The following is a 21,904-nucleotide window of genomic DNA, read 5'->3' on the forward strand; positions in this document are numbered from 1 at the left end:
TTATCAGTGTCTGACAGTAAAGAGTCCACAGTTATAGGAAATGTATTACTGCCGTGTAAGGTTTAAATTGACTGCTAGCAGTTGCAGGGAATACAAGATGCAACCAAGTAACAAATCAACCAGCAATCCCACTTAAATCCAAGGGTTATTGACCACTGGTGCACTTGATCTCTAGCAGTGCCAGGATCGTGTCTGCAATTCTTTTCAATACACACAGAACGGGCCGCGAAGATTTACAGGACACTGCAAAAGTGTCTTCCCTGTAAAGCAGTGGTTCCCAACCTTTTTTGTTACATTCCTCCCTTTGCCTGTTTTCGAACCATTCATTCCTACCCATAAGACGAAAAACAAATATAACATGAAAAATTATAGCAATTTGAAATAGACTTTATAATTAGGAATGTCCATTTTAGAATCCTTAACAGTCGGTTCTAAATGTGAACCGCATCCAAATTATAATGGACATCCCTAATGTATATTAAATATTCTGTAACATTTCCAATGTATTTTTTACAGTGTTTATGAAATTCCTCCCCTGAACTCATAAAATTCCTCCCCGGTTGGGAACCACTGACTGCTGTAAAGGAAAGAATCAGTTTAGGAAAATTATCCGACATGTACAACACAATTTGTTCACGTACTGAACACACTTAAAACATTTATGTCATATGTAGTAAGAAGTGTTCAGTCTAATTGTAGACTCTGAACGGCCGACCTGCAAGGCTGAGCCTCACAAAGGGGTTTGTCACGTTGAAACACGCCCCGCCCTTTCCCACACAAATCACACTTCCCGAATCTCGTGTAATAGTCCACAGCGACAACAGCGGCAACAACCACAACGTCGTACACAATTTAGGAACGGACAGAAACAGGGTTGAGAACGAAACGGAGACGGGAACGGTTTTCTAAACAAGAAAACGAAACACATTGACATATGTCAACGCATAAAAATGCCAATGACTAACTTACCAACTATTTTGCGACACAGGTCAACAGGTACAGTACACGTATCAACAGTTGCAAGACGATGAAACAATCGCTGCAATCACTATAGGAAAATACAGCATGCCATAAGTCACACATAAAGCCATGAATTAATTTAGGTCACAAATCGAATTAAACACTCACCGACAATCACGGTAAACAGCCTTCACTTGAAGATTAATTAGTCAGTCGTCACAATATTTAATTTAGCCTTATTCGTCTCTAAAAATGCAACACAAACGAATTTACTTAATGCAGTAATAAATCACCTTACTCGACCACGTTGTACAGTAAAATGAACTAATCATTGCCACATACAGACAAAGGCCTTCTAATTTTACTGTTACGCACATGGCGATTGTAACGTCATAGCAGGGGAATAATGAGACAAGTTAATCATGCGTAACTGAACGTGGAGATGTAACATACCCCCACCTAAATGTATGACCCGGGTAAATACATTTCACACACAAACAAACATCGAACGTTCAACGAAATTCAATAAACAAAACAGCACACTAAGCATCACTTTCAGCGGCGACAATCAAGCAAAGTTTTGCAATCGGTCGTTTGACACGATTGTATCGCGTTTGCACAAGCACCGAGCGTACAGTTCCCGTTTTATCGGGAAATGTATCCGCAACGCGACCCATCAACCACTTGGAGCGTGGCTGTGAATCATCCACGACGAGAACCACATCGTTGATCTGGAGATCTCTCCTCTTCTGGAACCACTTCTGCCTGGAAATGATGTTCGGTAGATATTCGCGAACCCAGCGGATCCAAAATTGATTCGCCAAGTACTGCACTTGCGCCCAACGGCGCCGCACGTAACAGTCCTTTTTGTCGAACAAGCCAGGAGGCAAATTCGAGTTGCATCTCATGAGCAGGAGATGATTGGGTGTGATCGGCTCATCATCGCGGGGATCAAAGGTGACAGGAATAAGAGGACGCGAGTTGAGTATTGACTCAACCTCAACAAAAAGCGTTGACAATGTTTCGTCGGAAACAACTTGCTGTGTCATCAGAGACGTCAGAATTCGCCGGATGGAGCGCACCATTCGTTCCCACGCACCTCCCATATGACTGGCTGTCGGGGGATTGAACGACCAACGAATTCCGCTTTGTTTCAGGTACTCCTCAATGTGAACTTGGTTCCAAGACTGCAGTGATTCTCTCAGTATCCGTTCTGCACCGACAAAGTTCGTCCCATTGTCGGAATATATATTTACAGGATTCCCACGCCGACCAATGAAGCGACGAAGCGCGTCGATGAACGAGTCTGTAGATAGGCTGTGGGCAACTTCGATATGGACAGCTCGAATTGATAGGCAGGTAAACACTGCCCCGTACCGTTTCACGATGCTCCGTCCCTGCCTAACTGGAAAGGGACCGAAATAATCCACCCCTACGTGTGAAAACGGGGGCTCGTCCGGATGCAGTCTTGCTGAAGGAAGGTCTGCCATCCTCTGTACTCCAGCGGAAGCATTTCTTCTCTTGCAGAACAGGCAATTCCCAATCACTCGGCGTACGGCTACTCCACCTTTAAGTATCCAAAACCTTTGGCGCAGCGACGACCAAGTGTGGCCCATCCCAGAATGTCCGACAAGACGATGATGTCTCTCGATAACCAAGTCAGTAAAATGACACGAATGTGGTAGAAGAATCGGATGTTTGGCATCGTACGGAATGAAAGCCTTTTCTAGTCGACCACCAACTCGAAGCACGGAGTTAACAACCATTGGATTTAGTTTGAACATGTGACGTTTCACAGAGGTCTTGGAAAGAGATCCCTTCTCCAACGCAGCAAGCTCAGGGCTGAAATGCTTTCGCTGCACATATTTAATCAACTCCAGTTCGGCAGCATTTAATTCTTCAACAGATAATGATCCACGATTCTCCACCACAGCCTTGTTACCGCGAACACGCGACAGTAAAAACTTCTTATATCGAAGCAGCCAGGCGATACTCTTTTTCAAACGATGCAACGAAGAGTACCGATGGATGATCCTCTCAACTATGGACTGCCTCTCTACGACCATATGTATGGAGACTTCCTGCTTTTTTACGGGACTGAACTCAGCAGGCAAGTCGGGTAAAACAATCGGACTCACAGGCCAGTGATCCTCAGATTCCAACAAAAACTGCGGACCGCGCAACCAGCGGCCAGACGTCACTAACGCTTCTGACGTCAATCCACGTGACGCCTCGTCTGCCGGATTGAGCTTTGAAGGAACATGTCTCCAGCTTAAAGGATCGCTTTGCCTTTCAATCTTTGCAATTCGATTAGCAACGAACGTAGGGAATCTCTTCTTCGAATTCCTGATGCTCTGTAGGACGGCAGTGGAGTCTGTCCAAAACACAGACCGATGCACCGGTAGGCCAAGCTCTCGTCGCATCATTTCATCTAGCTTCACGGATAGAACTGCCGCCGTCAGTTCCAGTCTTGGAATTGACACTGTTTTCAGCGGCGCTAGTCGACACTTGCCAACAAGAAACACGCAGTGAACACGCGAACCGACGTCGACTATCCTCAGATAACACACAGCTCCGTAGGCCACGGAGGAAGCATCTGCAAAGTGGTGTAACTCCCAACTTTGCACATCGCCGAAATCATCGGGCTTAAAACAACGAGGAAGACACAGGTCATGAAGCTTCGGTAAACGCCCAAGCCATTCGCTCCATTGTGTTGCTTCCGATTCCAAAATGCAGTCGTCCCAGCCAACTCCACGCTTGCACAAACCTTGGAGTAATAATTTGGCTCCAAGCGTGCACGGTGCAACGAATCCAAGAGGGTCGTGCAGTGAACTCAATGCAGAAAGAAGTCCTCTTCGAGTCTTCGCCGTTTCAGGAAGGTTGACCTTAAATCCAAACGTATCTTCGTGCACGTTCCAGTGGACACCAAGCACTCTCTCTGTGACGTCATCACTCAAGCTTTTGTTTCGCACTGCCTTTGACCTCTCTTCTTCAGGAATTTTTGACAGAATCTTCTGGTTATTACTGAGCCATTTTGTCAAGTGGAATCCTCCGCGTGACAACAAATCTGAAATCTCTTTGGTCATTTGAATTCCCTCCACTGTAGATGCAACCGAAGTCAGGCAGTCGTCCACGTAAAAATTTCTTCTGACGACCGAAGACGCTTGTGCATTGAAATCTTGACCAAAATCCAAGGCTGTTTGCTTCAAGCAAAAACTCGCGCAACTAGGGGATGAAGTCGCCCCGAACAGGTGCACAGTCATTTGATGCGCTGTTGGTTGATTTGTCAAATCCCCTCCTGGCCACCACAGAAATCGCAAGGCGTCCCTGTCCTTAGGGGTAACACGAATCTGGTGGAACATCGATTCTATATCGGCCACCAAAGCGTACCGCTCTTTGCGAAATCGAGTCAAAACACCCACCAAACTGTTTACGAGATCCGGGCCCTGCATCAGCACATCATTGAGGGAAACGCCCTTGTGCTTTGCAGCGCAATCAAAAACTACACGAACCTTGTCTGGCTTACGGGGATGAAGTACAGGATGGTGTGGTAAATACCAGCAAACACCATCAACCGATTCGATTTCTTCTCGAGGTATCTCTCTTGCGTACCCTTTCTCGAGGTAGGACTGTATTGTGCTCACGTACTTTCCCTTCAGTGAGTGATCCTTCTCCAGGCGTCGCTTCAAGTACGTCAGCCGTCTTTCGGCCATTGGCTTGTTATCTGGCAAACAAGCTGAGCTTTCTCTCCACGGCAACGGCAGCTCATAGTGACCTTCCACCATTTTCACGTTCTTTTGCATGATACCATACGTCTTTCTGTCTTCGCGCGACGTGGGGAAATCTAGAACAGCAGTTTCGTTCCCAAAATCTGTCTCCCACAGACTAGAGATTTGCTTCTGTAAAGAGCTGTCTCTAGACTTCACGAAGTTTACCTGATACCTCGATGATGCACACGGAAGGAGTGAAGGGCCAAATAATGTCCATCCAAAAGGTGTCTTGACAGCAAACGGTTTCCCTTTTGGACCACGACGCATCTCCTCAATGAACAAGGCGTCTGGATTATCCAGACCAATCAGCAATGTTACAGTTCCTTTCTCTATTAAGGGAAAATCCAAGTCACGTAAATGTGGGGCACCCCTTAATGCTTCTTTGCTAAGAATCGGATTAGGACGAACGGGGATTTCACCAACGGTTATTACTTTAGGGAGAAATATATCATCTCCGCCACCTACTGGAGAAACAGAGAAACTCACCGAAACAGCCGTATGCTCTTTGGCTTCATCTGTCAGTGTTTGCAAAACAATCTCCTTAGTTTCACTTTTCATGCCCAGGGCTTTAATCAACCTTTGGTTACAGAAGGTTCCGGTAGAGCCGATATCCAAAAATGCGTAAGTTAAAACCTTCCGGCCTTCGTATTTTACCTCGACCGGTACGACGCATTGATACACGTCTTCGTAACCACATTCGCCCGGCGTTGCCACTGAACATGAAGCGACCTTTTGCGGCTCAGCTGGTGTCGCTTGTGACTCTGGCTTTGCGGCTGGAGCAGGCCTATGCAGCAATGTGTGGTGGTAGTGACTCGAACAGTCGTTTTCTTCGCAGGCAGTTCTCGCCTTGCATCGTCTAACACGGTGACCTGGAGTAAGGCATCTGAAGCACAATCTCTTACGACTGACGAATTCCACACGTTCGGAGTACGTTTTACGTTTAAACTCAAAGCACTTAGGCAAATCGTGAGCCTTACCACAGAACAGACACGTAGCGGAAGTAGTCGGCCTCTCTGTCGGACGCTGTCGAACTTCAACTGGGTTCACAACGTACGCAGACGCTCTTGGCTTTCTCATCGGTGGACCAGGATCCTTGTCGCGCCTATATCCCATAATCCTACTTCCGTAGAGGGAATTTTCCACCTCTGCACGTTCCGAAACAAACTGAACAAAGTGGCTAAACCCGGCTTCACGATTAGTGCGATGCAGAACTTCGACTGATCGCTCTATCCATTTTTCCTGCAAGCGATAGGGCAACTTGTCAATGAGCTGCAGCATGGTGTCAAGTGAGTTAAGACCGGCATATTCATCGATATCCTCCAGTGTAGTGAGACATTTTTCCAGCAGATCTGCAAACTGCATTATTCGTTCCGGTTGATCTCCTTTCAAGCGAGGACTCTTCTTCAAATGCTGCTCACTGGCATTTGCGATAATGTGCGGCTGTCCGTACTCATGAAATAGCTTTTGACGTGCCTGTCGGTAACCCTCGACTGGCCTTTTCGTCAAGTGATCAATTTTAGGTCGCACTTTGTCATCACAATGTTGCAGCAGATAAACCAACCGCAAATCGTCAGAGTGAACTTTAGTGGCAACGTGCGCTTCAAAGTTGCGAATGAACGTCCAGTATTCCATTGGATCGCCGTTAAATGACATTATCTTCGGACGCGGTAGAAAACGCTCATCTGAGCTGTAACGAGGTTCCTGCGCTACTGTGGGATTATTCCTATTTTGACAATCGTATTGCGGAGTAGCATAGATAGGAGGCTGATGACTTACTTTAGGCAGCTCCTGCCTATCACAACGCGGTACAGGTTTTAGACATTCGGTGACCGTTTGCACAAAAGGCCTCTCTACGGTTGGCGGATAAACGAATTCCGCTTCGAATTTACCTTCCCATCCGCGAGCTTCGATTTCGGCTAGTTCGGCTTGACGTTGTACCTCGCGAATTTCTGCGTCGGCTGTCAATCGGCGCTCTGACTCACGCAACTTCCGTTCTTCATCACGCAACTTGCGTTCGTCATCAAGCAGCTTCTTTCGTCGCTCGTTCTCCTCGTCCTGTCTTTCCTTGGCCTGACGAAGTTTTGCGCGAGCCATCTCAAGCTTAATTCGTGCTTCAGTTCTACGAACACTGGAACTCGTACTTGCTGAAGTAGGGCAACTAGAAGTGCAACTTTTAACCGACTTTTTGAACCAACTTGTGGCGGTGGGGACGTAGCAGGCTGGGCCTTTTCGATCCATTCAGCAACCCTGCTATCAAACTCCGTCTTCTCCTCAGCGTATCGCTTTAACAAATCCTTGACAAGGTCTTCATTTTCAGGTGAATTTGAAGTAATATGCTCCACAAGAAGTCGGTACCTTTCATTTATAATTCGCACCGATGAATGTACAGAAACTAAGTTATTGGGACTGACCATTAAACGTTCCGTTTGGGTGTAGGATTCTTGCAATAAACGTTGCAATTTGATGAGCTGTTCACCCTTATCTTCTTCAATCGTGTCGGAATTCATTTTTTAACCAAGCAACAGCTTCTTTCCAATAAGGAAGAGTAGAAAGCTTCTCTCAATCAGCGACAGTTGAAACTTCCTTTTCAACGAGCAACAGTTGAAAACTTCTTTATGTAGACTCTGAACGGCCGACCTGCAAGGCTGAGCCTCACAAAGGGGTTTGTCACGTTGAAACACGCCCCGCCCTTTCCCACACAAATCACACTTCCCGAATCTCGTGTAATAGTCCACAGCGACAACAGCGGCAACAACCACAACGTCGTACACAATTTAGGAACGGACAGAAACAGGGTTGAGAACGAAACGGAGACGGGAACGGTTTTCTAAACAAGAAAACGAAACACATTGACATATGTCAACGCATAAAAATGCCAATGACTAACTTACCAACTATTTTGCGACACAGGTCAACAGGTACAGTACACGTATCAACAGTTGCAAGACGATGAAACAATCGCTGCAATCACTATGGGAAAATACAGCATGCCATAAGTCACACATAAAGCCATGAATTAATTTAGGTCACAAATCGAATTAAACACTCACCGACAATCACGGTAAACAGCCTTCACTTGAAGATTAATTAGTCAGTCGTCACAATATTTAATTTAGCCTTATTCGTCTCTAAAAATGCAACACAAACGAATTTACTTAATGCAGTAATAAATCACCTTACTCGACCACGTTGTACAGTAAAATGAACTAATCATTGCCACATACAGACAAAGGCCTTCTAATTTTACTGTTACGCACATGGCGATTGTAACGTCATAGCAGGGGAATAATGAGACAAGTTAATCATGCGTAACTGAACGTGGAGATGTAACACTAATGGTTTTGGCTGGGTTTTATTGAAAGCATATTTACTTTGCCCATGAAATTTGCACTTTAAAATTTCCGCAAAAAAGAATTCCCCGGGTTATTCCCCTCAATGTGTGCATGGGTTGGAAACATTAAATTCGAACAAAATGTGAAAATAGTTTTGCTACTAATTTTGACTTACTGTATTTTGTTGGTATAATACTTATTGTCGTGTTTTTTGGTATATGAAAGCAATTAAAATTTAAATCATAAATGAAAATTCAAATCAAAGAAACTTTCGAAACTTCACAACTATGTGAAATGCCGTTCACCTATAAACACAAATGCGTCCAAATAATAACTAAATATAATAATAAATCTGTAGCTATAAAGTTGCTGAACTACCACATGTTTATTACAACACGATTAAGAAAATCATAAATAAGTGCAATAGAAATCGTACTTTATTGATCAAAAAAACAATGACGTCATGGTGACGTTTTTGGCATGTTCATGTTTTTGCTGCGATTGGGCGGAATTGGAAAATATTTTTTGTTGCTAAAACGATAATTATATGTGAACACGATCTGAAATTGCACTGTGAAATAAACTGTTTCCTTGGATAGAGATTAAACATAATTTTGGCCTGGGGTATTTTGTGTTTTGTAAAAAACTATGTGCAGAAAATAATATGTGTTTATTTAAAACGTTTCTTGATCCAAAACAAAACTCTCCGATCCGATCCTAAAGATTGTGCCTAAGTCATAAGCACTCATAACCATAACAGCAAGGCTTGAAATGAGTTGTGTGCACTATGCAATACAATATCTTCATTATTCACAAGCTCTATGGCAGTTTTGTTTTTGATAAAGCGATTGTCAAATCTGTCCAATGTTGCTGAATAAAAGTTATTGCTCCAATTTAATCATTTAACAGGATTTTGTTCTTGGTGTTAAATTCATCAAGAAAACAGCCTTTTGTAAATTAGGTATAATGACAACTTAAAAGACATGGCAGCATTAGTGGAGGAAGCCGGGTCTTTGGAAAAGAAATTTTTCGACTTGGTCGTGCACCCTAAAGAACAGAATGAGGAAATAAAGCCACCCACTGGTCCCGACAAGAAAGTCCCGAACCAGGACAAGAAACACAGACCTCTACATAGGTTTGATTCTAATTCTGATACAGATTTAACAATTTTGTTATATTGACTACATTTTCTTCTTCAGATCAAAACCGGTTTGGGCTAAAAAATTTCCTACACCAAAGAAAGAAGAACCTACCGTTCCTTTGGTAAGTGTAAATGTGGGTTTTGAATGTAAAAATTGTTAGTTACTTATAACTACTGTTACTGTTTGAAAGCAGATTTGAAACTTGCCTTACAGTTTTAAAATCGAATGTTTTTCTTTGCAATGAGCCCAGTTTGCCGCCACATCTTACGTCCAACTTTCCCACCGAATATCAGACATTAGTTACATGCTGTTGTATTGTAGTGCACGCAACTCTTTACAGAAAGCCTTTGCTCTCATGTAATTATTTTCATCATATACTGCTGCTCTTGTGTATTTTTGCTGGTGTGCTCGCAATATTTGATTCATTGCCCTGATAAAGCCCTACCGTTCTGGTGGGCCAATGGCAGCAAAAATACAAGTTTTTTTTAAAAAATATTACACCAGTTGAATGCCAAATTTGTTAAAAATGCAAGCTGGTGGGTGCAATGCTTGTTCAGTGTTTTTACAAATTACATGTATGTATGTTATCCTAAATCCTTTCCTGTGATTACTTGAATGATTGTATTTTTACTTATTTTTTTAAAACCAGTATTTCTACATTGTAATTTATGTATTTTATGTATATACCATACATAAATATTTAAGACTATGCCAAAAAAATATAATGTCATGTAAATAAATGTATTTGTTTGTTGCAGGAAACCCTTGTAGTTGTTTCCCGTCCCCTTCATATCCAACTTACACCCAATCCTTCAGCGTCTGTTCTGCAGTGTAGGGTGGAAAGTGAGGTGTGTTCATTTTTAAGATACTTTTAAAATAGTTAGGATGAACATAAATTCATAACTGGGATCAGCCCTGAAGCTTCATTCACACCAGCAAACACGGCATACTCATTTATAAATCATAGTGCACAAGGCCTACCAAACTTAAGTTATGTTTGGTTTTAGTCTGTATATACATGTGCCCATGTGTTTGCCAAATGTGTGCTGTTTATAGCAAAAAAAAAACTTGGTAGGGCACCAGTGCCAGTGAACAAAATACAAGTTCGAACAGACTATTTCCAGTTTACTTTAAATAAATATGTTTAAGTTATCGAAATTATATGAAGTCTAGTATAGAAATATAGTTTGGTATTAAAACTAGCTTAACTCTATGAGGTTAAATATAAAAGCATAGAGCCAATAAATGACAAGCAACCTGCAGACAGTGCACAATGTTTTAATCTGAAAGATCTCATTAGTGCAGCTGGTGACAAAAAACATTATGTCGTAGGTCTAAAAGGTTTATTAAAAAATTTAGGAAGTTTCCAACTGGGACCAAATAACATTGTTTTATTTACGATCAGGTTAAGGACTCTGAAAGATCGGCCTTAAATCTGAAACAACTCCTGAAAGAAAATCTCAACACAACCGATGTTGTTGTTAGCGAGAAAAAAGATGAAACTGAAAAAGTAGTGTCTGTTCCTCAGGTATTTCATCAAAAACTTTTTTCAAGGGGGTGACATTTTAACAACTGACAAAATTTTTCAGGTTATTGAGCTCGGTTTAGCTGGAGTTTTTGAACTTATCCGTGAAACTGTCTCCGAGCACAAAACACTTTGTTGCAAGGCACTAACAGCTCTGCTAAACATGCTGCAAGGACAAAAGCTGGAAGGAATGAAAAATGAACCAGACCAAGTGCTCGGTAAGAGTTGTAGGTTTATCCTTCCAGTTTGTGTTGTTGAGTTGAGTTTATTTTGCTTGATGAAAGAACACCTAGTGACACAATTGCACTAAAACAAATCACTGGAAATAACTGTGCAACATAAAAACGCTATGAAGCCCAGCACATTGTTGGTGCATAAAACTGGGGTTGCTTGTTGGTGGAACCAGTCAAGGGGCCTTTGTGTTGCCACACTGACACACTAGGTTGATTGTTTTGGTTGACTTTAAGTAACAATTTATTTTTTATGCCAGAAAACCTTTTTCAAATATTATTGGAGTTGTCTCGCCTGCCACCAGATGGAGCTGCAGAAGAAGAGAGTCTCGATGATTTGTCAAAAACTTCACTACCCGGCATCGGACCACTTGCAGATTATGCTGATGGTAAGAATGGAAATAATTTGATGTCATCCATACCATAGTTTGTATTAAAGATTTCTGGTCAGCCTTTCTGGAACTTTGGTCACAATGTTATAAACAAATTGTTTGTTTAGCATTGAGCGTATTGTAGCCTCACATAAGTGATGATTGCATAAGCATTTGCCGAAATGTTTCAATAATAAAAAAAAAATATTTTGTCCTTTCTGTTTGGGCAAGTATATTCCTCATAAGACTTATGAATGAATCTTTGTACAGTGTTGTAAACCATATTATTTTGCTAAAATAAACATTTCCTATAAACATTTCCGATTGTTTAGTTTGTTGTGTAATTTCCAAAAATTTTTCTGTGCAGTTTCATGTTCAATTCCGTCACTTGCCTCATCTTGCCTTCTGAGCCTAGTTTTTGCTTGGGGAAACACTGGAAAAATACTTGCAGTGGTGACTTCTTTCATTGCTGATTGCTCAAACCAGAAGTCCCCGCTATTCATAAAGGTAAAAAAATTATCTACTGAACTTTCACCATTTCTTGTTCATGTTAAAAACAAGATAAATAGATGAAGGTGAAAATATTTAGTCGGTTGTTGCTGTATCAACTTCAATGGTTTATTAATGCCCTCTAGGTAGGTTATATGGAGAGTTTTCTGATATATTGTGTTATAAACCAAACTATATGGGTTCTGAATTCTTTGTTTATTATAATTTATCTTGCTTTAAACTGTAAAGATTGCATGTAATTCTTAAAATAGTTGGGTTCGTGTGTTGCAACTTTTCAAATATTAAGATAAAGTGATTAGTAATTCTCTTATTTTTTTACTTGCACTAGCATTTTTATAAATTATTTTAGTATGTACTTAATATTATCCAACATATCCTTTCCAAAACTGTTTGTATTAAGAACATTTTACTTTTCCTCTGTTTCAATTCTTAGATTCCTTTGTCATTTGTTGAGCTGCAGCAAATGGTAACTGCCGCAGTCTTGAAAAAAGATCATTTACCATTGCCATACAAAGTGGGCATCAACAAATCTGCCGTCCTCGAAACTTGGAGCATTGAAAGTAAGAGTTTTATATCCATTGTTTTGCTGCCATTGTGAAACAGTTGCTTGTTAAAAGTTTCCCAATTAGGAAACAAGACTTCTGTTTTTAAAGTTGCATTGACTAAGGTGAATTATAAGTAGAAAAAGTTTTTTTGCCATTACCGATTTACCTACTTTAAATATCTTTGAAAATTTCTATCAATTCGTTCATACTAGATAAAAAATTTAAGTAAATAAAAAACTCTGATTTCATAAAAGCACCAAGTCAATAAATGATAAGTAAGCTACAAACAGTGCACACTGTTTTAACCTATAAGATCTCATCAGTGCAGCTGGTGATGAGACATTGGTATATTGACCAGTGTAGCCATCTACTGGCACTGCAGTTTGTTGGGAGCAACAGGCTGTAAAGCCATGCTTCACCTAATCTGTTCGACGCACAACTGGTCGTAAACCACAAATGAAACCAGTTCACAACACCAGTTGCACTAATAAGACTTTTATTTTTTTAGGAACAGTGTGTTAGCAGCTTACAACTGATTTTGTGTTTGCTTTGTAGTTGAGGAATCAGATGTACATCTTCTATCGGTGCAGTGTGACAGTTGTTACCTGTACTGTTTACTATTGGACGGGCAGTTGCTGAAAATAGGAACTGGTTACAATGCAACTGTGGAAGGGAGGATATACAAACGGCGATCAGTATTCGACCTTGAAGGCTGTTCAAAGTCAAGCTCCAATGACCCCTCACAACTTTTCTATGCAGATGTAAGTAACTCCAAGGCATTTGAATGTCACAAAAAGCAATGAAAATGGTCAAAACATGTGTTTTTTGCATTCAAAAGGAAAAAAAGTTATTTAAAAATGTCATATGCATATTATGCGTAGCTCAGTTGGTAGAGCATGAATCCCGGAAAGACTGCTGCCATGGGTTCGAATCCCACCGCAGGCTAGATTTTTCTAGCATGTGCCTTGCCATATGAGAATGCTTGGTGACCGGCTGATTCAGGATAACACCTTCAATGTGCAATTTAGGCATTTCTTAATGAACTTACACTTAACAAAAACTGCTGGAAGAGCTACATATTTGTTAATTAAATAAAAAACGTTATTTTTTAGAGAACCTTGTATTTGTTGACAAGCCATCAGTCATTGTATTCAATCAACTGCAATACTTTGAAGGAAAAGTTTATTTGTTCGTTGCCAGTGTTGAGTGGAATCTGGTACAGTGACAACCAGAGTTTATGTTGCATGACAAAAAGCGGACAGGAGGTAGGTTTCTACACTTGCTGGGAATCTTTTTATTTGAATTTTTTTTATTCTAGCAGAAACACTCTATTTTACCCTTGGTAGTAAGAAGATTTTAAGATCCTATTTAGAGCAACGATTAAATGATAACTATTTTTCTCTGATTTGAAAAATGTTTTCTGTTTTCCCTGAACAGTGGAAGTTAAGCTTGCAGGCTAAAATAACAAAAACAGGGTTTAATATGTTAAATACGACTAACTTTGTCTTTTACCTGTAACAGTGTATTGTTGTAGAGGTTTTGCTGAAGTGTTATTTTCACTGTGTGTTTATACAGAGTACAGAACCTAAAAAAAATTGGCGTGCTACCTAATAAATACAGGAAAGCCACCTTACTACAAAATATGTGTTTTTGTCTTTCTAAGGATGCTTACAAGCTGAACTCATACAGTCTGGATTCTGGAAAGACTGTAATGAAACAATCATCGTTAAAAATTCAACCGACACAAAAACATCTTTTGACTTTCGGCAATTCTCTGGGTTTCAGCCCCTTTGTAGAAAACTCATCTGGTAAGAAAACAAAAAAGCATTTTCCTAAATATGCAAGTTTTACTAAAAACAATCAACATATTTGCTATAATTTAGGTAGTTAAGACTTTATAAATCATGATTAATTTAGATCAAACCTTTATTTAGCAGTATATTTATCATTGTGTTCACAATGCCCAAATTTTTAAGCTTTTTCAAAATTTGCTGACACATAAAAGTATACAAGCATTTTATATTAGCATGTTAAAAGCATGACAGGATAAAATCGATGTCACTGAAAGGTATATTAGCTTATAATTAAACAATATTTCAATAAACTATCTGAAAATCTTTTTGTGTTTTATTCCATCGATGCCATTTTAATCTTTGTCAAATGATTGTGTTTGTAGACAATGACGACATTGTTCAAATTTGTGTTGGAAAAGATTTCTCAATTTCCCGAAACAGTTCAGGTTCTGTATTTTACGCTGGGAAATCAGAACTCCTCGGATTGGGAAAGGTCAGTTGATGAACTTTGTAAATAAGTTGTCCTGGTTTTATTTAAAGTTACCCTAACTTTAAACAAATTTGTTACATGAGCTTGCACTGCCCAGTCAGATTTGTGACACTAAATTACATTTGGGCAAACCCAACCATTTTTAAATTAATGGACATGTTTGCAAAAGAATGTAGTATTCTGAATTAGAGATACATTTAAAGCACATATTTTGTTTCCAGTAAAAGACCTACATATTCATTTTTGTAAAAATAAATATAAATGAAAATGGCCATGTTAAAATGAAACTATGTTAGAGCATTAAAGCTTTTGACAACAATTTACGTTGATACTTATCAGCAAATGGCCAAAGCTCAAGGCAGTGATCTAGGTGCCTTAAGAAAAAAAAACACATAGTTACAAATGTGTTGTTTATCAGCCTTCAAATGACAATAAAGTCGATACTGATTATCTGTAATATGCTGATTAGTTGTCTTTCTCTGTTCTGAACTTTCAGTTTTTATTTATTTTTCAGACACGAAGCAGAAGGGCTGTTGTGCCCGAACCTCTTCCACTTTCTAGTGGAGCAAAAATCTCACACATATCTGTTGCACCTGATGGAGGACATGCGATACTTATAACAGATGCAGGAGTCACTTTCTTCGTGGGAACATCTCGGCGAGGAGAAGACGGAGAACCAGGTAACGTTCCAAGTATAATTTTGATTTTCCACATCAATGACCAAATTTTAATTGGTTTGGAATTAAAAACTTTTTTATGACAAACATTTCAAACTCAAGAATAAGGATAAGATTTTTGTCTGCTAAATAATACTCGCAAAACGGTTGATTGATCATCATTGGAAAAAAGGGTTACAGACTGTAATGCATTACAACATATCATATTTTATTGATAAAGATTAATCCAGTTAACTGCATATTAATGGGTCTCCTCTGCCAAAAGGAGCGCATATTGTTTTTGTCTGTATTGTATTTTTTTCAGTCTAACGCTGGTCATTTAAGGTTGAATTTGTTTTTTTTTGTTTTTTTTTTAGGATAGGATTTATTCTGTACTTTGTTGATTTTAGTAAAAAGCCGCCGACCTCCGCAGCCTCAAAAACCGAAACTAATGAAAAGTATGTTTGGGAAATATGTCGTAACGGGATGTTGCAATGCGTGGACGAGTGCCCTCGTTACAAAAGACGGAAAACTTTATTTGTTTGGGAAGGATTCAACACAGGCTGACAGCAAAACAGGTTTCAACTAATTTTGATTTATAAACTAGTTTGCTTTCCGAAGAGGCCAATGGGGCCTAGACACTTTTATTTTTATTTGTTAAAACTAATGCAATATTCTTAAATTTTGTCAAGGCATTTACAACCTTCTCATTTTCCTAAAAACAGTTGCCCAAGAAGTTTTTTGTTTAATTTATATTCTTAGGTAAGGGACATCATAAAAATAAAATTTCTACATATCTACTGAGAAAGTAGAATGTTACTCCAGAAAAACAATATCAAATGTATCAAACATAAAATATCTTTAAAAAAACTAGAATCTCCTAACTTGTTGCATGGTGGATAAAGACTATAATGAACTTTATGTCATGAAGTTAAATCAACATAAACATTTCTCTTCCAGATATACAATTGGACCATATGCTTCACTGCAGTTCAATTTTTTTTGCATTTAGGCCTGGTGTCATCGTTGCATAATGTTCATGTGAAGGACGTTGGCCTCGGTAAAGCACATGTCGTCGTGCTATCCAACGACGGTCGGATTTGGACAGCAGGGGTGAATAACAAGGGACAATGTGGTCGACAGGAGGGCACGATACCCATGGCACAAAGACTGGCTGAGGTTGAACAAGAACGAGATGGTAATGATGAAATAAATGGTTCTGAGTTTGCTGAAATCAGACTGGGCAACTTTCCAGTTTGCTGCAGCCTTTATGGTGATGTTTATGGAAAAAAATGTCATTAAAACCTTTGTGTATACTCAAGAGATATATATTTCACCTACATACCCATTTTAAGGTTTTTAAAATCTGCAAACATTTAAGGTTAAATGATGGAGAACAGCTGTAAAAGAAAAAAAGTAAAATAGTAAAAACTTGTTGTGTTTCAACTCTCATTAGCTTTTACTGTTTTCTTTTTTACACATGTTCTAGAAACCGTATTAGAGGGACTGATCCTGTAAAAAGCATTTAAATTTACAACTTTTGTAAGAATTGGGTTGTTAGGTGGCCTTTATGAACAAAAAATATTAACAAAAAGCACCTGGGCACAATATTTGGCCACCTTTTTGAGTTTCGGCAATCATTAATCAGAAAGTATTTGTTGCACTATCTTTGAACCAACAACTTTATAGTATCAATGCCCGACGACAAATCAATGGACGAAGTACATATTGGTGGGGGAGATGTTGTAGGGGACGGACCGAATGCGCCGATATGTTCACCTGATAAGCATAAGTGGAGGAAAGATGTTTGCATGGTGTGCGCTGTATGCTGTGAATGCACGGGATATGGGCCTGGATGTGTTAATTCTTCTCTATCTGGCCGATACCCAGCAACGTGAGTATGAATTTGCCTGCATTAATCATAGTGTACGAGGCCTATTGAAGACACTATCCCAGTGGTTCTCAACATTTTTGCTTTCGTGGCCTATTTTTATTCCTCAAACATTCTGTGGCCCAGTAAATAAGCCCTGGTGAACTTATTTGCATACAAGTGTGTTGTAATCTCTGTTAACCAAGTTTATGAATATATTAGCTGTTGTTTTTCTAATTCGCTATACTATTGGCTAATGATTTTTCTACCGACATGCCCATGTCCTAGAAGGCAGCCTGACGTACCCTAAAATAACAAGCAGTTAATTTATATCATTTACTTTATTTTTGCAGTTCATGACCAATTCCTCATACATATACTAATATATATTCATAAACATTACTACCAAGGTACTTGTGTATATAGAATACATCGTTCAGACGTTTCGACAATCTCTGTTGTCATCATCAGTGCAGGTTGTCAATCAAGCTGTAGAACACGGTATATAAAGCACATCTGAACGATGTATTCTATATACACCAGTACCTTGGCAGTAATGTTTATAATTAAATTACTTTTCAAGTCCGTGTATAGTGTTCCTAAGTATACTAACATTGCACCTTAAAGTCTTGGTAATTTCCGTAGCGTACCTTGGGTTACAAATGTTTTTAAGAAACACTGGGTCACTGTTGGGGATTAAATTTGCTAAAACAGATGTGGTAAACTGAAACCAAATACTAACCTTGCCTAATTGTTCCACCCAGGCCGTGTGGATGTGGAGCTGGTCCATCGGGATGTGCTAAATGTGGATGTTGCAAAACATGTGCTGGTGAAGCTGATATTAATCAGGAGGGGAAAAGAAAAGGTTTGCAAGATTTATTAACTTCAAAATTATGATCTGTGCAACTTAGTTCTTTTTTTTCTTCATTTCAGTATACCTGTGTATCAGTTTTCTGTGTATTCAAAATATTTCAGTTTGAGCATTTTTTTAAGTTTAAAATGTTTAAAATTAAGATCTGTGTAATTTAATTTAGTTTTTTTGGTTTTACATGTAAACAATTTCAGTCTCAGCTTACTTTTGTCTTGGGGAAGTTTAAAATATTCAACATCATAATCTACCTTGTTGTAATTTGTTTATTTTTATATAAAGCTCTCTGTAGGAAATTTCCTGTGTATATTTTCTGCATTTAAAACAATTTCAGACTTAGCATTACGTTTTTGTAAATACTGGACATTTTTATCTGCACTGTTGTAACTAGGACCACCGTAAGAAAATCTTTATCTTTGTCTGAATATGAAACAATTACAATCTTAGCATCTTTTTTATCAGAAAAATGGGGTTACCAGCAAGACATGGGCATTGCTTCAGGGGTGGAACAACCATCATTGTTTCTACACAAGCTAGCTTCGTTCTATCGGCAGAAGAAAAAACACAAACCTGCCCCGAGTGCTAGGGACGCAAACAAAGGTATTTGGTGAACGTGTTTTAAATAACCCAAGTCCACATTTTGCTTGTGATCTTTTTGTATAATATTTGGTTCTGTGATTTGAAATGTGCAGCTGCATCTTAAAAACATGTGTTTAGTTAGTGGCAGACACACTGTTTTGACTAATAAAGTCCCCTCAGTACATCTGGTGACAAGAATACACTAGCCAATGCGCTCCATGTCTGGTCACCAGCTGCACTGATGAGACTTTATTGGTCGAAACAGTGTGCAGTCCCTGTAGCTTACCTAACATTTATTTGTGTTTAGTTTTCACATTCAATCTATGCTTGTTTTCAAGTGAACAAAAAATGTTACACTCTCTGTAAACTACTGATTATGGTTTCAGGTTTGTCAGCACAAATAGGACCTGAGACTTTAACTGAAGCGAGCAAGATGGCTCTTCTTCCAATTCAACAAATCAGAATCGATAAAAATTTTGCCAAACCCATTCAGGTGAATTTCAAAGTTAATTGATGTTGTGATAATTTTGGAATGATCTGGAATAATCAATTGGCACTTTACAATGTGTACTGTGTATAAAATTATCATTTGCTTTAAAAAGTCTGCTGCGTAATTTCGCTTAAAATACTTGGCGAAGTTAGAAGTAAAATACTTTAATGTATATATATATTTATATAGTTATATACAGCTCAAATACATAAGTAAAAAGTATTTTGAAAAGTATGCGACGTCGTATTTGTTGTAAGATAGAAATTTCTCTTACAGATTGCATGTGGGGCTCATCATACGCTTGTCTTGCTTGAGGATGGAAAGGTTTGTGGCTTTGGGCAAAATACTCACGGCCATTTAGGACTCGGAGATAAACTTAACAGGTAATGATTGTTGTGTACCTTCAACACACGATTCAAATTGGTTGTGTAAAAATGTTGCATATGCTTCACAAAAAACATCATTCGTTTGACCCATTTTCAAATTTCTTATTTAAAATTTTGTAATAGAGATATTGTCGTACAACAGTTTTCTATGCAAACAAGCTAAAGATGTAACCTTTTGTCCCCATCACTTTATTGACATGATTAACTGATGCAGGAATTCAATGACCCACATTCCGATCCCGGAAAAGATTCAACAGGTTGCAGTAGGAAGTCACCACTCCTTGTTTCTCAGTACAACTGGAGTTGTATACGGCTGTGGATGCAATGATGTAAGTTTTCAAACATATTGCTTATATTATACGCTTGTTTATTAACAAACTACTAGAGAACTTGTATACATAGAATCATTTCAACAATCGTTGTTTGCATCATCAGTGCAGGTTGTCAATTGAGCCCGGTTTTAACATGTTGTACAACAAACCTTAATTGACAACCTGACATTTTTTTAATATGTTTGCACTTCTGTGAATTCTCTGGAAGTTATGTTTTGATTGAATTTTTAAGTTTGTGTATAGTGTTCCTAAAATATTTTTATATTACATGATTTAGCCTTGTTGTGTTGGGCAGTTGTTTTACTACTATTTGGTTAAGAAAGGTAGCTGTAAACGTATTCAAATTTACACACATGTTAGTTACACAAAGTTGATCCTCCCAAACTTTGACCCACGATATGTGTTGTTAGTATGATGCTAATTTAAAATTTCTATGTGCAGAAAAACCAGCTTGGTGACAAGACTCCTTTGCTGGATGGCAGCACTGACATTTTGACCCCAACAAAAATACTTGAATTTCAACTATCGGACAAGGGAAACCCCCCTAGAGCGTCATGGATCAGTGCTTCTCACACGACAACTTTTATTGAGTACGAGGAGGTATGCAGAAAAATTTGTTTTATATGTTTTAATAAATTTACTCTAGCCAAATCAACTAGGATGCAATATAGCTTCTAAGATGACCAAGTGTTTGTGCAATCACCTTAAGTTCACAAGCTTGTTGGTTCTAATCCCACCTCAAGCCAGATGGGTTGAACTAAATGAAAGTCATCAACTGCTTAGTTAAAAAACACACAAAAATGATGCAACAGACTTGCAATTAAACAGACAGCCTATTGACTGATTATGAGCATGCCTGCCAACTGAGGATAAAAATGAAACAAAGTAACATAGAGATTTAGTAATAAATGTTATCATGGTCATACCATAATCCTACAGACAACTTTTACTGGCAATATCAATTTTATTTAATCAACTTTACATTGGTTTTTAGTAAAAGCAAGTTGTGTGTCAGACTGGTACAATGCTTTGCATATTTCAGGTTCTTCTTAGTTTTGCTCAACTACAGACGTCACATATTTTTGCCGACACTTCTTTTGTTGGAATCAGTTATCGACCTGTGGAGCAATCGTCAAGCAAGGTTCTTGTGTTTCTCACTATCTTACACTGCTTTTTTAAAAATAAGTTGTAGACCAGTGGTTCCCAACCTTTCTGGTGCCGTGACCCCCAGATAACAATCGCCAAGTAGCGGTTACCCCAAGAAAAAAATAGTAGGCTATTAAAATTTACAGCATTTTTTTTCTCAACCATGAAGTGGTCCATGGGTTTATTTTATTGGGGCTAGTGGTCCATGGCCTAAAACAAGTTGAAAACCACTGCTTTAGGCGACTGCAGGCAAATTGTCAGGCGACCCCAGTTGGCGTCACGACCCACAGGTTGGGAACCACTGTTATAGACGAACCGTAGCAGCATAATTGCTCCAAAGTATTCACCAAGCCAGAACAAACGTTAAGACATTTAGACATTATAAAGGGTTATAAGGATCTGCCAAGTAAAATATCTTAGACTTGCAGTTCTGTTCCAGATAACAATTCTAATAGTAATATCTTAAATTTTTTTGGAAAAGTATTTCAATCTTTCTAGTGTGGAATGTGAAATTCAAATTAGTCTATTATTCGAAAATGAAATTGTTGTAAATTATAAAAGTGTCTTTTGTGTTATAGAAAGTTCAAGAAAATTTGCTGTTGATTGACAAGCATTCAGGAGGTTGTAGGTTACTAGATAACAAAGACCACATGAATCTGTGTGAAGGTGAACTGGCATGTGTTGATCCATCACATAACATTATATGGAGGTTTGTATTATCATTATTTTTTGTGAATGCATTTAGTTAAAGGGGTTTAGTAGCAATAAAAATTTGAATATGTTATGGGTAGTTTCAATACAAGGTGCTATCCTTTTTTTCTGCTTTTTTTAAATCTCAAAAGTTCATCATTGGTAATTTCTATTTTTAAAAGAACTATACTGTTTAGTGGCTTGGCTTATAATCTGAGT

The 21,904-nt window shown here is 38.8% G+C and overlaps 2 protein-coding genes across 3 annotated transcripts in view; one reads left to right on the forward strand and one right to left on the reverse strand.

Moving 5' to 3' along the window:
- Nucleotides 1-787: 787 nt before the first annotated feature.
- On the reverse strand, nucleotides 788-8,065 carry LOC145204844 (uncharacterized). Of its 2 annotated transcripts, XM_080077443.1 has the most exons (5): nucleotides 7,781-8,065; nucleotides 7,622-7,700; nucleotides 1,129-7,557; nucleotides 970-1,048; nucleotides 788-905 (listed from the first exon to the last, which is right to left on the reverse strand). In XM_080077443.1, the coding sequence occupies exon 3, from the start codon at nucleotides 6,966-6,968 to the stop codon at nucleotides 1,503-1,505; it is 5,466 nt and encodes a 1,821-aa protein (XP_079933569.1). In that variant the 5' UTR covers nucleotides 6,969-7,557; nucleotides 7,622-7,700; nucleotides 7,781-8,065; the 3' UTR covers nucleotides 788-905; nucleotides 970-1,048; nucleotides 1,129-1,502. The 2 variants fall into 2 exon arrangements, with proteins under 2 accessions (XP_079933569.1, XP_079933568.1); XM_080077442.1 differs by having other exon boundaries at nucleotides 970-7,557.
- An 889-nt stretch (nucleotides 8,066-8,954) lies between these two features.
- LOC145204839 (E3 ubiquitin-protein ligase MYCBP2-like) overlaps nucleotides 8,955-21,904 on the forward strand; it is a 58,494-nt gene continuing 45,544 nt past the window's right edge. Inside the window, exons 1-24 of the mRNA XM_080077434.1 lie at nucleotides 8,955-9,197; nucleotides 9,262-9,325; nucleotides 9,963-10,052; nucleotides 10,610-10,732; nucleotides 10,794-10,947; nucleotides 11,220-11,348; nucleotides 11,698-11,837; nucleotides 12,274-12,400; nucleotides 12,941-13,146; nucleotides 13,498-13,650; nucleotides 14,049-14,193; nucleotides 14,562-14,671; nucleotides 15,183-15,348; nucleotides 15,735-15,902; nucleotides 16,337-16,522; nucleotides 17,014-17,218; nucleotides 17,959-18,059; nucleotides 18,525-18,662; nucleotides 19,028-19,134; nucleotides 19,408-19,514; nucleotides 19,732-19,846; nucleotides 20,291-20,449; nucleotides 20,892-20,990; nucleotides 21,574-21,704. Of these exons, the coding sequence (XP_079933560.1) occupies nucleotides 9,046-9,197; nucleotides 9,262-9,325; nucleotides 9,963-10,052; nucleotides 10,610-10,732; nucleotides 10,794-10,947; nucleotides 11,220-11,348; nucleotides 11,698-11,837; nucleotides 12,274-12,400; nucleotides 12,941-13,146; nucleotides 13,498-13,650; nucleotides 14,049-14,193; nucleotides 14,562-14,671; nucleotides 15,183-15,348; nucleotides 15,735-15,902; nucleotides 16,337-16,522; nucleotides 17,014-17,218; nucleotides 17,959-18,059; nucleotides 18,525-18,662; nucleotides 19,028-19,134; nucleotides 19,408-19,514; nucleotides 19,732-19,846; nucleotides 20,291-20,449; nucleotides 20,892-20,990; nucleotides 21,574-21,704 (3,275 nt within the window). The 5' untranslated portion in view covers nucleotides 8,955-9,045. The remainder of the gene's footprint in view (nucleotides 9,198-9,261; nucleotides 9,326-9,962; nucleotides 10,053-10,609; nucleotides 10,733-10,793; nucleotides 10,948-11,219; nucleotides 11,349-11,697; nucleotides 11,838-12,273; nucleotides 12,401-12,940; nucleotides 13,147-13,497; nucleotides 13,651-14,048; nucleotides 14,194-14,561; nucleotides 14,672-15,182; nucleotides 15,349-15,734; nucleotides 15,903-16,336; nucleotides 16,523-17,013; nucleotides 17,219-17,958; nucleotides 18,060-18,524; nucleotides 18,663-19,027; nucleotides 19,135-19,407; nucleotides 19,515-19,731; nucleotides 19,847-20,290; nucleotides 20,450-20,891; nucleotides 20,991-21,573; nucleotides 21,705-21,904) is intronic.

Source organism: Phallusia mammillata, chromosome 8 (genome assembly GCF_965637545.1).
Source record: "Phallusia mammillata chromosome 8, kaPhaMamm4.hap1.1, whole genome shotgun sequence".
Lineage (NCBI taxonomy): Eukaryota > Metazoa > Chordata > Ascidiacea > Phlebobranchia > Ascidiidae > Phallusia > Phallusia mammillata.